At 37.8% G+C, this 19371-nt stretch overlaps 3 protein-coding genes across 5 annotated transcripts in view; 1 reads left to right on the forward strand and 2 right to left on the reverse strand.

The window, feature by feature from the left end:
• Positions 1–274: 274 nt before the first annotated feature.
• calca (calcitonin/calcitonin-related polypeptide, alpha) lies at positions 275–1913 on the reverse strand. The gene is made up of 3 exons (NM_001104924.1): positions 1821–1913; positions 1531–1662; positions 275–486 (listed from the first exon to the last, which is right to left on the reverse strand). The coding sequence occupies exons 1-3, from the start codon at positions 1904–1906 to the stop codon at positions 324–326; spliced, it is 381 nt and encodes a 126-aa protein (NP_001098394.1). The 5' UTR covers positions 1907–1913; the 3' UTR covers positions 275–323.
• Positions 1914–8118: 6205 nt separating this feature from the next.
• cyp2r1 (cytochrome P450, family 2, subfamily R, polypeptide 1) lies at positions 8119–15880 on the forward strand. 2 transcript variants are annotated; one of them, XM_011489443.4, is made up of 6 exons: positions 8119–8534; positions 8852–8993; positions 9073–9705; positions 9833–10021; positions 10102–10162; positions 13795–15880. In XM_011489443.4, exons 1-6 carry the CDS (start codon positions 8298–8300, stop codon positions 13814–13816), a joined length of 1284 nt encoding a protein of 427 aa, XP_011487745.1. In that variant the 5' UTR covers positions 8119–8297; the 3' UTR covers positions 13817–15880. The 2 variants fall into 2 exon arrangements, with proteins under 2 accessions (XP_011487745.1, XP_004067161.1); XM_004067113.5 differs by having other exon boundaries at positions 9833–10162.
• A 302-nt stretch (positions 15881–16182) lies between these two features.
• Positions 16183–19371, reverse strand: part of pde3b (phosphodiesterase 3B) — a 42407-nt gene continuing 39218 nt past the window's right edge. For both annotated transcript variants that reach the window (XM_011489431.4, XM_023953446.2), the window contains exon 16: positions 16183–19073. In XM_011489431.4, the coding sequence (XP_011487733.1) occupies positions 18868–19073 (206 nt within the window). In that variant the 3' untranslated portion in view covers positions 16183–18867. The remainder of the gene's footprint in view (positions 19074–19371) is intronic.

Raw genomic sequence — 19371 nt, forward strand, 5'->3', positions numbered from 1 at the left:
TAAGTCAAGTAAAAGGGGCGGACCAAACAAATGATGTGGTAAACCTTTCAAATTTCAGTTTCGTTCTATGTAAGTAAGTGGATAATAAATGAATCTTCTAAAAAACAAATAATAAATTACCGGTATATGAAACCATCCTTGTTGCTTTTAACAATATGAAATATTTCAATTACAGCATATACATATTACATGTTTTTCTGTTTTGCTCAACCTAAATGTAGCATTTTTGTGTAATTTTTAAAAAGATTTAAAACATATTTGAAATAAAAGTCCAAAGCCCTCAACGGACTAATGAGTAATAACATACCATGTATCTGCCCTTCTCACACCACGCCATGCCGCTTCTTTCTGCCAAATGCTTGGGCTCCAACATTTGTGGGAACAAAGTTGCTGTGTCCCAACCCACCTGACCGACTCAAAAAGTCAGCCAAGCGGTGGGTCACACAGGTGGCTGTGTTGCATGCCCTCTTTTGTGTTGTTGCAGTACTTGTGAGAGTACAGAAAATGGGAGTAAATAAAGCACAGTTCCTGTGATAAAATTATATCAAGCACATCTGATTACAAGTAGAATTGCCTGAAACAAATATACTAAAGCTATAAAAGTTAACTGAGATGTGTTCAAGCAATTGTATTTAGATTTGGAATATACGTGCCTTTGGTTTAATTCTTTAATTCTAACATTTGTTATTAAAATATCTTAAAGTTAAAACTTGATGGAAACAGGAAGAAGGAAAATAACTGCCAATCTGACTTATCTTTCTAACTTTTTTATTATGTTGTACAGGTTTCTAAAGCTCAAATGTGAAAGTACAGTGAAAACATTTCGAGTATTGGTTAAAGCTGTTCACAGCAGGAACTACGGTACATGTATTCTTGTATCGGAGCAGAGCTGGATGAGTAATGAGGAAGCAGTGAGACATAGAGAGGGGACTGGTTAAAAGTGATAGTTTCCAATGTTTGACTTGCTGTAATTTTCAAATTGCTCAAATAGACTTCTCTTCTTTCCAGGCGTCCCTGCTCCCACATCAGTTCGAGGGTAGGTTTGCAGTTTGTGAATGTCCTGCGAAAGTCTGCCCAACACACACGTGCTTAGGCCAGTGCAGCGCTTTGACAGGGGTCTATCCAAGCTGTTGGAGATGGAGACAAACATGCAGAAAATGGGCTCGCGATGGGATAACATGCAGCTAGTTTCAGTTGTTGGCATGTTGGAGAATTGTCATGCATTTGCAGAAATGCCTCGTTTCTCTGTCACATGCTCAGCAACATAACAAGCTTTAGTGCTGTTTAACTCATGCAAACTCAAGTCAACTTTCATGCAGGCTCGTTGATCAAGTAAGACTAAATGAATGCTTTGATGGAGTGAAGAAATGAATAACTGCATGTCATGCATGCCAGGTTATGATTTTTTTATTAAATGCTCCTATACATCTTATTGGTTAATATACATTAAAGTCTTTGCTATTGAACTTTTGCACAAAAATGTAATCATTATATAAATCAGGGGGATATCAGATGAGAGTAAAGCCATACCTCTCCTCTTCAGCTTCTTCCTTAGCTGCTTCCTCTGAAGTCATCTCTATGTAGTCTTTAATTGCTCTGAACAATGTTTCAGCTTCATTGTTCAGTAGTGGGACTCCATCTGTAACAAACTCTTTGCTAGTTCTGAAAAAAACCTCAGTATTAGTGGATCGCTCTCCTTGGTAAAAAAGACAAAATATAAGGAGATTTGTGAAAAAATAAGAAGGTACACATTTTTGGGGATGCTATTTTCTAAAAGACAAATATCTACTTTATTTGACCTAAAGCGCTCAAGCTCTGACCTGGATGGAGCTGCCTCTGATATGTACATCTGACAAAGAAGCAGTGCGTTGGCAAGAAGAAGAGTCCAGAGTTTCAGCATGGTCATGATTCCCTGTAAAAAAAACATATATATAAATAAATATAAATATATTTAATAAAACATAACAAAAGTCCAATTCAAGCTCCTTTTTAAACACATATCACCGTAATGATCCCCACTTTATGCATGTATAAATTATTGTCTGTAAGCCACAGAGGTTGCACACACAATTAGAGCAGTTATTAGTTATGTCGTGATGCTGGGTGCTGTGTCAGCACTTATTCCAGTAGCTCTGTCCATTAGCAGGATTAACCAAAGTCCACTTTTGATTACAAAGTATTGTAAAGGCAGCTTTTTCTTTATTTAGAAAACTAAGTTACTGCACAACGTAACTCACAGCAAAGTATCCGACTGAATAATTCCTCCAAAATCAAATTATTGTAAAGACAAATCCAAAGAGACAATTCTTCATAAATACTCACTTTTAGAATAGTTGATTCTTTGAAGGTGACGATTAAAACTCACTGTATCTGCTGGGCTCTCTCACAGTACAAGGCTTTATATACAAGTTCCCTGAGGATCTGTGTCCACACTGAGAGAACACTGGATAGTAGTCTATTGGCCAGCTCCTGTGCTTTACCTCAAGCTACCAACCAATCACATGTCTTACGTGACTTACTGCAGGCCAATAAAAAATAAAATCACAAGGTAAGTGAGGCTTTAAAACAATGAAATGTCCTGACAGATCTTGAGAGGACATCACCACTGTACCTAAGACATCAGCCTAACATAGTAAAGTGCATTAAATGCATTCAAAGGTTTTATCATAAAAATGTCTGCAAATTTCTGTGAACATTTCAAAATTCAACTTTGTATCAGTGCCCCTCCATCAAATGATCAACACAAGTAATGCCATCACTAAATCCTGTGTACTGTGTAGGAGTGTTTCCTGGGAACAGAATCACAGGGAGCCCCCCCATCATAAATTAGAAGCTTCATCCATCTAGTCTCTCTGAGATAATTACTGTACTTGGTTTTTGTCCATCTTCTAATTTCCCTTATGCAACAGTGTAGGGTGATGTATTGCAAAGTTCCGCGCTTCTGAGTAAGTATTTTCGTTATGAAGAAACTAATTAAAGTAGATGAACCTTTTAGTGCTATTGAACCAACCTGTAGGCCGTCCACCAAATTACCCTCCAACAGCTCCAAACACCATCACAACTGGATCATGAAAGATTTAAGACCAAATGAGTGTAAGGGCTTTAAATATGTGTTGTCTTATCAATGTTTAATTGTAATGTTGAGACAGTCCCATCCCATTTTTTTCTAGTAGTACATGATCTGATTAGTAATGATTCCACATGAAGAGCCAAACTAAAAAAAATGTCTATTAAGTCTCAAAGTGACTTTTGTCCAAAAATGTATTTTTTTCCTGTTAAATTTTTAATTAGGGTTTTGTATAAGGGTGTATTTCCTAATGTTGAGTATGAACTGTATATTGGAAACCTAGAAGTTCATTCATGACAAAGGAGGTGTCATGGCTCTCGCAGAGCTGCTCAGCAATTACTGTTTCACCTCAATATTATTCAGTTTAGCTTCTATGTTTAATCAGGAGCAGACAAAAAAATGCTGTTTGAAAAAGCTTGTAGCAGTGACATAGATGCAAAAACCTAGAGGCCACAAAACCCCTGCTCTGCTCCATTCCGCTGCATCCATTTGCTGACAAAGAGACCCATGTACATCTTCGTTTCCTCGTGCGAGCTGGTATCTGGCTCTAAACTGTATGGCTAAACAGCTCTGATTTTGCTTAGATTTTTTTTATCCTTAAAAATTTATTGTACTTCAAATTAATCCATAATGCATTAGTTATGCCTTACGCTATACTAATAATTTGCATTTTGAGTTTAAAATAAATAATAATTTTGTTTTGTTGTAGATTGATTACTGTAAGTAATATATTACTTTTGTAATAAGTTTACAAAATAAGAACAGAGTAATAAAGTAACAATTGTTTATCGAAGCCAAAAACAATGATGTCAAACCTAGACTGAAAGTTACAGTAGAACCAATAAACATACTATAAACTGTAATGAATTAGTGTAAACGTCTGGAAGACAGCATCTTAGAAACAAAGCACAACATGAGTTTCAGGACAAATTTTAAGTGGCGTGTGCCACAGCTGCTTTCCATTAGTGGACTCATCAATCCTAACCAAACATTTAAACACCTGCTTGAAGGTTGCAGAGGGATTACAGGACCTCCTGATGTTCCTGCCACAGCCATTATGTTGTCAGAAAGTAAAGGCTCTTGACTGCATAAGTATTTACAGACGAGCCCTATAATGTCATTTTGCTCACGCTCTTGATAATTCTGGTCATCTGGGTGGTAAATAATTGACTGCAGAAACCAGCACGACTGAGCTGCTTAACATGGCCAGCAGAGGAAAACAGGAAGAACAATTTCCAAATGAGCCAGGGATTCACAAACCCGTCAGTTCCAACTTGGTTAAAAAATAATCTGTTAAATATGATGCAAATGCATGATCATTGCACCATTATGAAAATACAAAAGGCAAACTGTTTTTATTTATTTTTTCTTTCTCTTTTACAGATCTTGCTTATAGACTCGTATAGCCTTGCAAAGATAGGTTTTAAGCACCAGAGGACGACAAAGCCTGACATTTAGGTTCCAGTAAGTGTGAAAGTAAGTCTTAAGAGGCTTCTCCTTATATGTGACAGAGAGAAAGAAGCCTGTTCACTCTCACTCATCATGCTAGCTTGGCAGGAGCTGGCAGTTTTACCCTATTTTGGAATGGTAGAATGGAAAAATCTAGTCACGTACTTGTGATGCATCAGTCTATTGATTGTTCTGGGAAAAGAAGGCAACAGTATACATGGAATTAAAAAAAAATAAAACTCCAAATCAAATTGCAAAAAGTCTTACAATTACTTCAACTTAAAATATATGTTCAATTGTAATTCATATTTTAAAGAAAATTGTTGATCTTAATATTTTTTTCTCTGTTGTTTTAAATTATCAGATCATTGAGCAACAAGATAAATAAGTGATGCAATCTTTTGATAAAACTGAACAGATCCTGTTGATTCTTCCAAAAATTGGCTTGGGAGTTGGCAGTAAGTGGGAAAAAATTGGTTTGAAATGCCAAGAATAATAAAAAGGTTAAATTTATCAAGGATTTTGACTGATCAAGAGAGCAGGAGGCAATGGAGGCACCTTAAAAATAGAGTACAAATACAGTTTACCATTTTCCTGATCTTCAACTAAAGTTTAATTTCTCTTTTTTTGTAAAAAACAAACAAAACTAATACATCTTCAAAAGAATGTGTTCACACATAACATTTCTCCAATCCCAATTCTGATTCTGTGTTTCCAGTCTTAAACAATGCTTAAGGCATCCACGGTATAGTGATGTTACGCTTAGCATACGGCAAAATATAGCAATAAAGAAGTGAGTTTGAACCTTTGTGGTATTTGACATCCATACTGGTTTCCATACTGTCCCAGAAAGCCTCCATACAGCCCTCACATACATTCTGACTTTTAAGCCTGAAAAAGGCATACACAGCTGTTCAAGTTTGGAATGTTGCACACGCCTTCACCCTTAACCTTTTTAAGTAGAGCATGACCTAGACTTATATGTGTTAAGGTGAAAGAACCTGCAACATATTACCGGGTCAAAGTTTACTTGCTTTAAACACCCAAACAGGACCTGACCAAGACGATCCATGACTTCAACTGTAATGCAAGCATACATGAAATGTCTGTGTGTTATTTGTCATAAACATGTTTCATGCTTCGATCTTTCCAAGAAAATTGCAGTTCTGATTGTTTTCGCTCTGTAACTTATGCACTAAATTTTCTGAGGTACAGATTTGGTGTTTTGACATCTGCAAATGCCATTTTTGACAGGTTGACCTAATCTCTAGAGGTCTTGATACTATTCTGAGGCATGCTTTTGTCAAAACACCACAGGTTGATATACAAACTTCTTTTTGCACTTGGAATGCATGCATTTCTGACCACTTTTAACAGATTTGGGTGAACTTTTAGGCTTCGCCCACCGTTCAACTTGAGTTTAGCTTTATTTGGAAATTCGCACAATAAGGCAACCATACAAATGTGGAAACAAATGATCAAAAAACCACTTAACTGTAAGGAAGATTTTATCATATAACTTTTATCTAACGTGTCTTGTTTAATGATGTTCCCGCTTTAGCTGCAAAAATAATGCATACCAAGCTTAACACACAATGATTGTACAACACATACACATATGCATACATATAAACAGTTTATGAACACATAGTTGAAAAGTTAAGTTATCTAAAGATAATGTTTCAAGTGTACATAACTGCTGTGATGCTGCATGCTAGAAAAAGTGCATGCACGTTTGCCAGAAATTTCAATGCAACTCTACAGACTTCTTAACTAATTCATGTTTGCTGTCCACATTTCTGTAAAATAAATTCTTGAAATGTCAAAAGCCTTTTGACCAAAGATCCGTTTTGTTAGAATAGGGCAGATGCAGCAGCCAGTTTACTGACCCTGAATTTAGCATTTGTCTCTTTATAGTGGTATGATTTCCTGGACTTCAACAACCACAGACAAGTGCAGAATCTTTTTTATAGGGATGGCTATTAGAGGCTTAAAGGTGATCATGCCCCCCTTCTCTCCACTCTAGACACACCCCTAAAGGGAAATTGGATTTCTAACTTCAGACTGACTTGCCCTGACAAGGAGCTGGACATGAGTGATAAAGTGACAAATAGAAACGGTATACTAAGAATTTCTTATTGGTATCAACACAAAAATCAAGAGCAAAAGAATTACAAATTAATATGCGTGTGGTCCAGTGAATGCAACAATATGCTTCTGCTCATTGTTGCAATTATGTTTAAAACATTACCTGCAAATTTGAACTGCTCCCTCAATCATTTCAAAATTCCGTTTTTCAAATTACTTGTTATTATTTGTCAAATTATTACACCACAGCTAACTAAGAATATTTGCATTTTGAAGCAGCTTGAAAAAGAATAAGCTCTCCTATCTTGTTATTTTTTATTTACAGTAAATTGTCAAGTGCTCAGGAAAACAATTTAAACAGAACTTCCTTTTAATTCACTTAAGTCAAATATTAATAAAGAACAAATATCATTGAATGAGAAGATGTGAGTTGTTGATGTATTTATTGAATCTTGCTTCCATCTTGCTCTGGAGGTTGCAGTTAACCTTCATGTCTTCACTCTGTGAGAAAATTCATCAGACCTATGATGCTCTTCCTTTCTCAGATTCATTGTTAGTTCACAGAACCTTGCTTCTGACAATATTTGTGTTTGAGCCTCTCCTCCCATTGCTTGTGTTCTTGGCAGTCTATCAAATTCTCTGTAATTCAGTCCAAGAAAAACATGCTGTTTTGTGTGTCTCTCTAAAATCAGGCCAATTCTCTGAATGCTGACTTTTGACAGTAACAAACAAGAATTAGCCGGGCTCCTTCCAGCATCTCCAAAGGTCTTGTACAGTCACCACGGTGAGACAAAAGTTATCACATGGACATCTTTGCACTAAATAATATAAAGTTGAACACTGGCCTGTGTGCTGTTGAGGCTGAGTTTATCCTTTTTTTTCTTTTTATCTCTCTATATTTGTCATCTGTCTATCTATCCATCCCTAATTTATTTTTTTGCTCGGTTTGCTGGGTGTAGGACACACAGGAAACCTGTGTGAAACCTGATTTTTGATTTCCAGGGTGTGTAATGAGCTAAAAAATAATAATAAAAAGAAGAAGAAGAAAACCATGGGTCTTTAGGGAAGGCCCTTTGCACTACTACCTGTCTGGGTCTCCCTATGTCGAGATGTAAAAACTCTATCTATCTATCTATCTATCTATCTATCTATCTATCTATCTATCTATCTATCTATCTATCTATCTATCTATCTATCTATCTATCTATCTATCTATCTATCTATCTATCTATCTATCTATCTATCTATCTATAGAGATATAGATAGATAGATATATAGACAGATATAGATATATGTATATATATACAGTACAGACCAAAAGTTTGGACACACCTTCCCATTTATTTACTTGCCCATGTGTATTTGTGCGGCCATGCTTCCAGAGCTGATGCTTTGCATGGATTGCACTCATTGTTTAGCATTAAAACATAGCAGGTTTTTTTTTCACCAATCATCTTCATGGAGGTGGGCTCCCCCCTGCATAAGGTGATTAAACCCTCCGGCCCATTAACGACCACTACGGTTCAGATCATTGATCAAGAGCAGCACAAAGTTCAGCAACAGTTAACTAAAGTTCACTTAGTTTCTGGCCAATCTTAGGCTTAGAGGCGGGGGATAGAAAATGTGCAAGATGATACATATGTGCCTCTGCTCCTCGGAGGAGAAGCTGCAGTCGAGTGTGGCTCAGTGAAAAATGGTTTCTCTGACAGCAGCATCTGTGGTGCCAGTGTCCCGCGCCATGGCTCTGCTCAGTGTGGGCTGTTTGGCTGCCGCGCTCATGGCTTACTTGTTGGTTCGCCAGCTCGTCAAACAGCGACGACCCCCCGGCTTTCCTCCTGGTCCATCGCCCATCCCTATTATTGGGAACATTTTTTCCCTGGCGACCGAGCCGCACGTTTTCCTGAAGAGGCAAAGCGAAGTTCACGGACAGGTAAGGGCTGCCCAAAGCGCATTTTTCGACCGCTTTTTTTTTTAAGCCGCGCTGCACGATCCTGCAGACAAGGCTGCAGACTTTTCTAGGCACACCCACCCACACTTGCAAAAAAGTTGGAACAATGGAGACTCGCCCCAGGTTTTTGAGCAACCTAAATGGATCCATGAGAACTGGCAATGGAGGGCTCCAAGATAAATCTGCTAGAATAAATGAATCAAAAGTGTTTATGCAATGTCAGAAATTTGAAATTAAAATATTTGGAAAGAGATGTTTGTTCACTCAAACTGCCTATTCCCTTCATATCATTGATTCAGATTTTTAGTCTTGACCTGGGAGGCATCATGACTGTGGTCTTGAATGGATACGACTGTGTCAAAGAATGCCTTTACCATCAGAGTGAGGTGTTTGCTGATCGTCCATCTCTGCCTCTGTTCAAGAAAATGACCAAAATGGGTGGTAAGATGCCTCAGTTGGCTACAGACTTCCGTGTTTAAATTGATCAAACTCTTTCTTACTGTATTTTTCTCATGTAAAGGGCTTCTTAACAGTAAATATGGCAAAGGTTGGAATGATCATCGCAAACTGGCGTGCAACTCTTTCCGTTACTTCGGCAGTGGCCTGAGGCTGTTTGAAAGAAAGATCTCGGAGGAGTGCATGTTCTTTGTAGACGCCATTGACGAACACAAAGGGAAGCCGTTCAACCCCAAGCACCTAGTAACCAACGCGGTCTCCAACATCACCAACCTAATCATTTTTGGTCAACGCTTTACCTACGATGACCGCGACTTTCAGCACATGATTGAACTCTTCAGTGAGAACGTGGAGCTGGCGGTCAGCGGCTGGGCACTCCTTTACAATGCCTTCCCTTGGATTGAGTATATGCCGTTTGGAAAACACCAGAAGTTGTTCCGCAATGCTATGGAGGTCTACGATTTTCTGCTGGAGGTTATAAAGCGCTTTTCCCACGGAAGGGTGCCTCATGTTCCTCGTCATTATGTTGACGCCTATTTGGATGAGTTGGAGCAAAATTCAGGAGATCCTAGTTCCTCATTTTCATACGAGAACCTGATCTATTCAGTGGGTGAACTGATTATTGCTGGCACAGAGACCACAACTAACACCCTACGTTGGGCCATGCTGTACATGGCGCTGTACCCCAACATACAAGGTCAGTTATAGTCTAAACTTCATCCAAACATGAGAAGATAAGACTCTGTTAGATTGATGTGAAATTAACATATAAATAATCTCTTTTGGTTTCTGCTAATCTATGTTTGTTTTTTTCTCCTCCAAAGAGAGGGTGCATCGAGAGATCGACAGTGTATTGACCAATGGAAGGGCTCCCACCTTGGAGGACAAGCATAAGATGCCCTTTGTGGAGGCAGTTTTGCACGAAATCCTTCGCTTCTGCAACATTGTGCCCCTGGGAATTTTTCGTGCTACATCCCAGGAGGCAAAAGTGAACGGGTACACAATTCCCAAAGGTACCATGGTGATCACCAACCTCTATTCAGTACACTTCGATGAGAAGTACTGGAATGAGCCAGGGGTTTTCTCACCACAGAGATTTCTGGACAGCAGTGGCAACTTCGTGAGGCGAGAGGCCTTCCTTCCATTCTCCTTAGGTTGGTTTGCTTTTTTATTGTTATCAAATTAATAAAGTTTCCAGCTTTTTGTGCAAATACTCAAAAGTTAAAAGGTCTAATTTGTCATCAGGTAAGTTTTGCCTAACACTCAAGTGAGTTTAACATTTCATAGGTAAGCTGAATAGTGACTTATCACGACCTAATTTTTAAGACTATAAATCACTCCAGAGTTTAAGTCGTTGGAGCCAAAAAATGTATAGTAAAGAAGAAAAATCATAAATAAGTTGCACTGGAGTTTAAGTCGCACTTTTGGAAGAAAAATGCAGCGCCTCTGAACAAATCTGCCAAGCCCGGCGTAATGCTACAATCACACCAAACATGATTCATGCATCAAATTTGTGTCCCCGCTTCTCTTTCAACACAAGTCAAATTTGCTGCTGGACGCTTGTCCAAAAATGTGTCCATAAACTTGACAGCATGGGAGGAGCTACCATCAATTTTTTTTTCTCATTTACAATGCATGAAAGACACACACGCATGTGTGTGATGTAGAGAGATCAGGTTTATTTATTTTGAAGAGTTCTACAAAAGCAGCGGTAAGCATGGGTTATTAATGAGATAATTCATTCTTTTGGTTTTTTTTCCTGTACATTCTGTACTGCAGGAGCCAGCATCAGAATGACGCTGCTCTCTGTGGTACTTCCTTCTCTCTGTAAGCCAGTTTGATTACTCGCTGTCCCGCATTAGTCCAAGGAAGGAAAAAAAATAATAATAATGATATTCCCAGGAAGCAAGGCCAAGTGGGTCCCATATGGTTTAAAAGTGGGCAGAAAATGGCTTTGTCAGAGGTTTTTGTGGCGGCCCCATCTGTGCTTTTCCTCTTTGGCTTAAGTGGGCACTCATTGGGCTGGCTTGCTACCTTAGTGGACAGCTTAGCGCGCTAGCCATGGCGCTTCCTCTTCATCTTCTGCATTGCTGTCAGTAGCAAATACTGATACACACACCCACAGTCTCCTCTAGCAATTGTTAGTGGGAAACAACTGCTAGAGAGCAACCGACCGCTTATTAATGGGAAAATAACAAATATATGAACTTTTAGTATTTTTAAAAATCACATATAAGCCACTCCTGAGTATAAGTGGTTCCCCTGTCCAAACTATGCAAAAAAACAGCACTTATACTCTGAAAAATGTGGTACATAAAGATTTAGAAACCAGTCTTAGACTAAAATTCTGCTTTGATGATCGCCAGAGAAAATTATTTTATGCAATAGATGTCTAGAAGATGTTTCTGTTCCACTTTTTTAAATTTAAACGAATACAATGCAAACACTCAAAGGAGACTCAGGTATATATTCTAGTTTTTAGGCATAAATACTAGGAAAAAAATGTGTCTTTCAAAAAAAAAGCAAATAAAGTTATGCCAGTTCAACAGCAGCGCAAGAATGTCTAAAAGGAAAAACAATGACTGCATCTTTGCTAAACATCCATGTGAACCAAAGTTGAATTGCACAGACTCAGTAAGAAATCTCATTATTACAAATAAAGAAGTTCAAATATACAAAAACAGTGCAATAAAAACTAAATCAAATTGTTCAGTTTTGCATTTTGCTACATATAAAATGTATGAGCGTGCTTTTCAAAAGGCAGACATTAGTTTACACTGCACCACAGTGCCACCTATAGTGTGACATGTGTTTCACTTTAGGTTTTGCCAAAAGTTAGTTTGTAACTTACCTCTGCATTGAAACATTATAACAAACATTTATTAATGGGAATCTGGAAGGTTGCAAGACAAAAAATCCGTTTGACTTTTTTTGATTACTTGTGGGCTTTCATTGAAACAGTGACAACACAAACAAAACAACTAGTCATGTGCACTTTATTTGCATTAAAATTTGTCATCATATAAAAGGTACTGGTATTTACATTATATGATATGGAACTAACAACAAGAACCTTTTCAAATTAAAATGCCTGTCCATGCATCTGTATACACAGATCAGAAAGTACACAAACACTCAGTGATTGCTTCAGGTGATTAGAACAGACACTAAGTTCAAAATGAAAGCAACGGGTGATTCAATGATGAAGAAGATAACAGATCATTGAAATGCTTTGCTTAACTGAAAATGGTAAATAGTTGTGTTTTGAAATAGCCGGACCATAGACCAGGTTGTTTTGAAGTGACACGTCATTCGTTTTGAGAACTGGAGCTTTTTGTGTTTTTTAGTTAGGTAAGGCTAAAATTCAATAGGACAAAAGGTATTGAATGGATCACAACCTCATCAGTAATGTTCTTCATGGGATGCCTTTCCTGATGAGGTTGTTTTCTGATTACGTGTTACCAATTTATCTGACTTGTGACTAATCCGCTCCAACTTCAATAATCCAGCCCCACACCATTACAGATTTAGAGATAGGATGTGAACTGTGGTTAAACAACAAACTGCGTGTTACATGACTCTGTCAGCCATGTTTACACGCCATCCCAAAACAACATGTGAATCTTCACGCAAATCTGTCTAAAAAAGGCTCTAAATCTCAGTCTTTTATCTGACTTTGTGAATGTCAGAACACCTCCAAGTAAAATCATAAAGTGACAAAAAAAAACGTTTTTTTGGGTAATTTTTTAAACGATTAAACTTTTCTTATTACTTGAACCACTCATGTTAAGTTTTTTAAGAATATTGCTTTTGTAAATTGGAAAAAACTCATGAATGAAACATACCTGTGTAAAAATAATGGTACCCCTAGAAAAAAAGTCTTTTTGACCATAAGAATAAATGCATCATATATCATTTAGTCCCTAAGCATCCCTGGATGTGGCCACAAGAGGAACATTGATTGCTAACTAAGAGGTGGATAAGAGGAATAGTAACCAAAGAACAACCTTAGAAGACACGTAAGATGAACTCGAAGGTCAATCAATCAGCATCAGATCACGCCACAGATTAAGCTGAATGGACATCATGGGAGATGACCAAGGAGAACATCACTTCTTAAAGTAAATCATGAGGAATATTACCATTCGTAGTGACAAGCAGCAAAGCATTTGAGACAGTGTCCTTTGGACTGATGGGATTTTTGGCAAGGCGCATCGACTTTATGTTCATATACACACCGGTGAAGTATGGAAAGTAATGAAGACCATCCCTGTTGTAAACAATATCTGGGGGTCAGTCGTGGTCTGCAGCTGCCTTGATGGAGTGATTAGGTTGGAGTGACCTCTTTTGAGTCCTGATCTACTGAACATGAACGAGATGAACCCTAAACCTCACCTGCAGAAGGAACCTTACAAACCTGAGATTGTTGGAGGACTTTGCCGTAAATAGACTACCTGTCGATAGGTGCAGGAGTTTCTTTGACAGTTAAAGTCCTGCTCTGATCATCTTTTGATCTATCATAAAAGCATTCCTAGTGGTCTTTTATCATGTTGCATTTTTAAAAATCATTTTAATTATTCAATACTTCAAAAGCAGTGTCTGATTTCGTGTTGTTTAATTTTCCGAAAACATTGATTTATGATTTAAAGTAAAATCAGATCTTTTTTTTTTGTTATTTGGAGGGCAGCATTTCTTTTCTTCTGTGCAGAAAAGCTGGACATTGGTCTTGAAAGACTTAGCATGATGATATGAATCTTACTAAATAGAACATCTTTTTTCTTTCTAGGAAAACGCCACTGCTTGGGTGAACAGCTGGCCCGGATGGAGATGTTTCTCTTTTTCACCACTTTGTTGCAAAGGTTTCATCTTCAATTCCCTCCGGGAACTGTTCCAACAGTCACTCCCAAGCTAGGGATGACCCTACAGCCCAAACATTACTCCATATGCGCCATCCGCCGCCAACAGAAAGTTCCCAATTCTTGAGACGCCACTTATTTTCTGTAAGCACAAGTGTGTGCATTTAAGTCTTTTCCAAATACCTTCCAGTGGGATAGGTTAGACGTTTTTTTTCCAACTGAAATGGATTTTTTTTTGTGAGCAATATGCATGTTTGCACAGCGCTTTCAACCACCAGAACTGGAGGGACATCCGAGGAAGCCGAGATTGCTATCGATTTGATTCTTTGAGCTTTTGCACCCAGAAACAGAAATGTCTGTGAACATGGTGCAACTGTGATGGCTCGGGTCAATGATTTATACTATGTACACTCATAATGGTTCATAGCCCTTCTGTCCCTAGACAGATTTGGGTCGGATTGCTGACACCAGTCATTTGAGCTGCATGCTGGCAAAGTGGGACTGACAGACTTTCCAAGAAAGTTCTTCACGTTGTGTACTGGAGCTGGACATGGACCAAGATTTACATCATCTGGATCAACTTTTGACTTGTTCTCCTGGGATGTTGCTATGTGGAAAATCTTTCTCTTAGAAAGATCCCATTTCTTTTTCTTTTTTTCAGAAATCGACTGTGCAATGTTTCTGCTAAATGGTGCTTATCAGTGCTCAATGTGCTGCATTTAAGTGTAAGAGTAACAGTTTATTATTTTAATGTATTTGCAATGTTGTGAGGTTTCTTTTATATTTTCACAATTCCCAAAACTTACCTTGTCTACTTTTAGAGGTCTAAAGATTCCAAAAGAATAACTATGGCTTTAATGAGACAATGGGAAAAAAAAAACTTTTCTTTTGCTGTTATGTAAGCAATGTTAAATAGGTGATGCAGGTTTGTATGTATTGTACTGTTTCATTTTAAGTCAGGCAGAGTTCATTTCCTAGTTTTGATTAAGAAAAATACCAATAAGATAAGAGATTTTCCACATTTATAATTTTGATTAAAAATGTAGATATACATTATCTAGAATAACTCCAGTTTACCTAAAGAACAGAATCCTGCAATAGCGTGACCTAGATAAAGGAAAATCTCAGTTAAAAAAGGACAGAGGACGACTTTGCATGGCTGGATGTCAGGAGGTTTTAAAAAACCTGAAAAGGTGTAGGTTTAGGTCCTTTTTAACCACCACCATACACAGATGGATTGGATTTGTTGTGCTATATTGTGTGTTGAGGTCACATTGTCCGTTGATTTGCAACAAGGCCTTTGAAATCCAGTTTTAACCCTTTGAGTGTCTATATTTTAGCTAGTTTTGATGTCACAAACCTGGACCCTCTGAAAATGAGAAAAAAAGATAGGTTGCAACACGCCCAATAAGATCAAAGGATTCAAACCCCTACCTCCCCTTTTAAGAGCACTTTCAATCTCAATTTAAAATTACAATGATGATCTTCATACATACGTATGTATTCTAGCTATAGCTCCAATTCCTGTTTTTGATCGACTATAGTTAAAAAAAATGTTTTAACTGCAGGGTCCATATTCTATCTGCGTAGTGACGTTGGGCTTTTTTACATAGCAGTAATTGTCATATTTGCTTGTTTAAAAAGCCAAGTAGAAATTACATAGAAAGTAGACCTGACACTTTTGTTTTTAGTCATACTGTAAAGAAGTAAACACAGGGTTTCCCTTAATTAGACAGGGCATTCCCAAATTAAACCTTGTGGGAAAATTATTTCTATACTGTATAGTTATGCACTTTACTTGGTGTTTGTATGTCTTTAAACTCTTATAGCAGTCACTGCATCTATCTTTAATGTTCATTCAGACGGCGGCTCTGGAGTACTGGAACCAGCCCCTAGTGGTAATTCTGTGAACAGCATTTTTTTTATGTATACATTTGCCTTTTTTGTGATAACTGGTTTAAACTTTCTATTTAGGAGTTTGGGAAGTCCTAGGAGAATAAATATTTCTTTTCTATAGGTAATGTCTCAGCTTGTTTTTTCAAAACTGATTGACTTGAATGTTGATTGGCTGTATGATTGATTAGACTTCAAAAATGTCTTTGGCTTTTACTCAGGTTTAACTTCAATGTTTAAATGATATATAAATATTTTTAAAAAAAGAAGGATATGCTTCTCCTCTCACTGACATTTAAACCAAAAGGTGTAGAGACTTTAAATGTTTCCTCACATACTCAAAGTGGCATGGACAAAAAAATAAAATAAAATCTTGCGAGTTCTCACACACACAAACACCAATAAAAATCAATGAAAACTGCCGATACTTTAGGGATGGTGTTTTATGACAGCTATAAATAACAAAAATCCCCACAGATAAGGGTGAATGGTTACATTAGACAAACGTACGTACATTGATGCTACATAAGGGTAACAACCATTCTTAGATGTATTTATGGCACAATCATCAGAGGACACTGTGGTTTGAAAGACTGCACAGTGAGAAGCCAACAAACATTTACAACTTAATGAGTCAGAACATATCAGGTCTGGAGCTACCACGGCTTTACGATCCAGCTTGGGTCCATGTGAATAGAACGGATGTCAAATTTGTCAGAATGCATTTGGCTCCAGCCTGAGTCCCGACTCTGTTCCTGATCGTGGAGGGAAATTTTCTTTTTGGACCCAATGTGCTGGTTCCATGCCAGCAGGGCCCTAGCCTGGAGAAAATGACGCAGATGGAGAGACCGAACCCACGACGTACAGGATGATGGTTGAGTGCGGCACAAGTTTGGTGACACAAGCGACACAACGGTGAGAGAAAGTCAATGGTGGAGACAAAGAGTGGTTTATGGTACAGAACAATGAGAGGCTAAAAAAAAAAAAAAAAGGTGTCGAACCAAACTAATAAAAGCCCCCCACCATTCCACATCAGAAATAAAACAAAATAAACTCTCTTGAATTGCAAAAGGTTTTCATTACATGATGTACATTTTTCTTAATTATGTGTAGAAAACAGATGCATTCACTTGATTATTCAAAAATATATATTTTTATGAACACACTCTTTTGTACAGTGGCTAAACACTTGTTTGGTATTAAAATGTGCACATCTGTACCTGTGTTTTTTTTTTACCAAGCCAAATTCCACAACTCACCTAAATTTCTCCAAAGTGATCATGATTTAATAAGCTGACCACAGAGCAATGATACAAATTCCTTATTCTAGTGGAATGCAAGGAGTTTTACAGATAAATTTAGAAAACTAAAAGGTTTTTTAGCCTGCCTTGTGGCAGACAATATATATATAGATATATATATATATATCTATATATATCTATATATATATAAACAAATCGTAAGTGACATGAAACCCTGCATTTCTTCTTAACACACTGGCCTTTTTTATTTTTTGTGGTGGGTTGAGATAAAGTTATAAATTAAGAAGCCAAAAAAGTTCATTTGATTGTGCATTTAGCTTGTTTAGACATTAACACACACACACACACCCCCAACCCGACTAACTGAACCACCCTTTTAGACTTTGTACAGGTGGTTTAAAAAAAAGAAAACAGGATAGAACGCCTAATTTACTGTTATAGAACAGCAAAACTATTGGTGTTACTGCAGGAGCGACATTTGCAGTCTGCCGACAATCAAGATAACCTTTTCTCCAGTTGGTTGTAAAACAAACAAAAAAAAAGGTAATGCAAACAGTGTACGAATAAATGGCCAAGAGACAGCACATATGATATGCTCCTCCTCTGATTTTAGTATCTGGAATTGGCTTGGAGTCAAGTTGTTCATTAAGAGATTACAAACTACTTCAGTCGCCTCAATTTTCATTCTTTTTTTTTAATTACTTAGGTTTCTTTAAAGTGTATTTCATATTATTGTCATAAAGTCTTGCAAAAAGAATTATTCAACTTTGTGAATCCTGAGTAACCTTAAAAAATACTTGTAATCAAAAAAAAAAAAAAAAAGTCCCATTCATGGAATCAGCACTCTGGATCTGCATGTCAAACATCAGAAGACATTTCACTGATTTAAAAGCAAACACCAATGTGAAAAAACGCACACATAAACACGCACAAATGACATCCTAAAGTAATTTCTTTTTTTTTTTAAATGTGCTCTCTTTTTCCTCGCTCGTTCTCTCCATACCAAAATAATGACGCGTGAAAAACAAAACTGTCAGAGGTAAAGAAAGGAAAAAAAAAGGAGAAAGATGTTACACATGAATAAAAGCATCCAAAATGATGCAGATATAATGCTATTAATCAGCCAACATTTCAATATTGTCTGTGACTGAGTCTGATACAGTGTTTCGTGTCGCCAGCAAGGTGAGACAACTACAAGGGCCAATATGGGCTTAATAGAGGTTCAGACAGGCACATCATTAGAAACAGTTTTAGTCTGTCGTCTTTCCACGCATCAACTGTTCACTTTGGTAAAGGGTATCGGTCACTTCTTGAAGTCCTTCGCTTCAGTATTCATCCTTAGCCATCCATTGTTTTGTCTTTAATATACAGGTGCTGTTTTGTACCTACAGAAGGTGTTGAGTGCTTTGCATTCAAGGCAGCCTCACAACCAGGTGAGCAACTCAATGCTGGAACCTGTCCACACTCCTCTTCCTCAGCACCTTCCTCCTTGCTTCTGGTGCTTTTTTTTGTGTTTGTTTTTACTGGGTGCACTTGACTCTCCGTGGGTTGAAAGTGCATAGGGGTTGGGGCCCCCACCGTTGCGGTAAGGATCCGCTCACAGTAGTAAGGCCTTTTTGTTTCTCCAAAATAAAGGTAAAAAAGAAAATAACATAACGTGACTGTTTCAGCGTTTGAGCATTTGCACAGTGAAGCTTTTGATTGGTGTGTTTGTGAGAGAAGGAGAATGTTTCTTTTTTTTATGTGCATTTATCAGTCCTAATGTCAGTGAAAGGCAGGTAAGAAAAAGGACCGGGGATCCTGCTTGTCCTTGTTTCACACAGATCTACTCCTTCCTTCGTCCTTCCATTACTGTCTTTCCTCTCCCTCCTCCTCTTCCTGGATGACCTGGATGTCATCTGATGGGGAGGTGGGCAAGCTGTCCTGCTGCTGCTGCTGTTTGCCGAGCTCTTTGCTTTTATCTTCTTCCTCGATGATCTTCTTCCAAACCTTGTGGTTCTCTGTCAGGTGGTGCATGATGCAACAGTAAAGCCTGCGGCGATTTTTCGTCCTTCCTAGGATGAATCACAGGACAACATATGTTTATGAACATGTGCTCTGATGTCACATTTTACCTTCAGGTTTTGCAGGGTTGAATGCCGTCTGGTTTTAGAAGGCCAGCAGAGCTTGTATTAGACCTCAGTGATACTGAAGTCTCAATGTAATTTAGAACCAAGAGCAGCTTTAAAGAGACAAAGAATGGAAAGCCCTCTTGAACTAAAGGGTTCAATAAAAGCCAGACCTTTCAGTAGAACTGTTATCATTTCAAAGGTTTTAATAGTGAATCTGTATGAACACAAAACACTTAAAAAT

Source organism: Oryzias latipes, chromosome 3, assembly GCF_053564925.1.
Source record: "Oryzias latipes strain Hd-rR chromosome 3, Olatipes_Hd-rR_3.1".
In the NCBI taxonomy this organism is placed as follows: Eukaryota; Metazoa; Chordata; class Actinopteri; order Beloniformes; family Adrianichthyidae; genus Oryzias; species Oryzias latipes.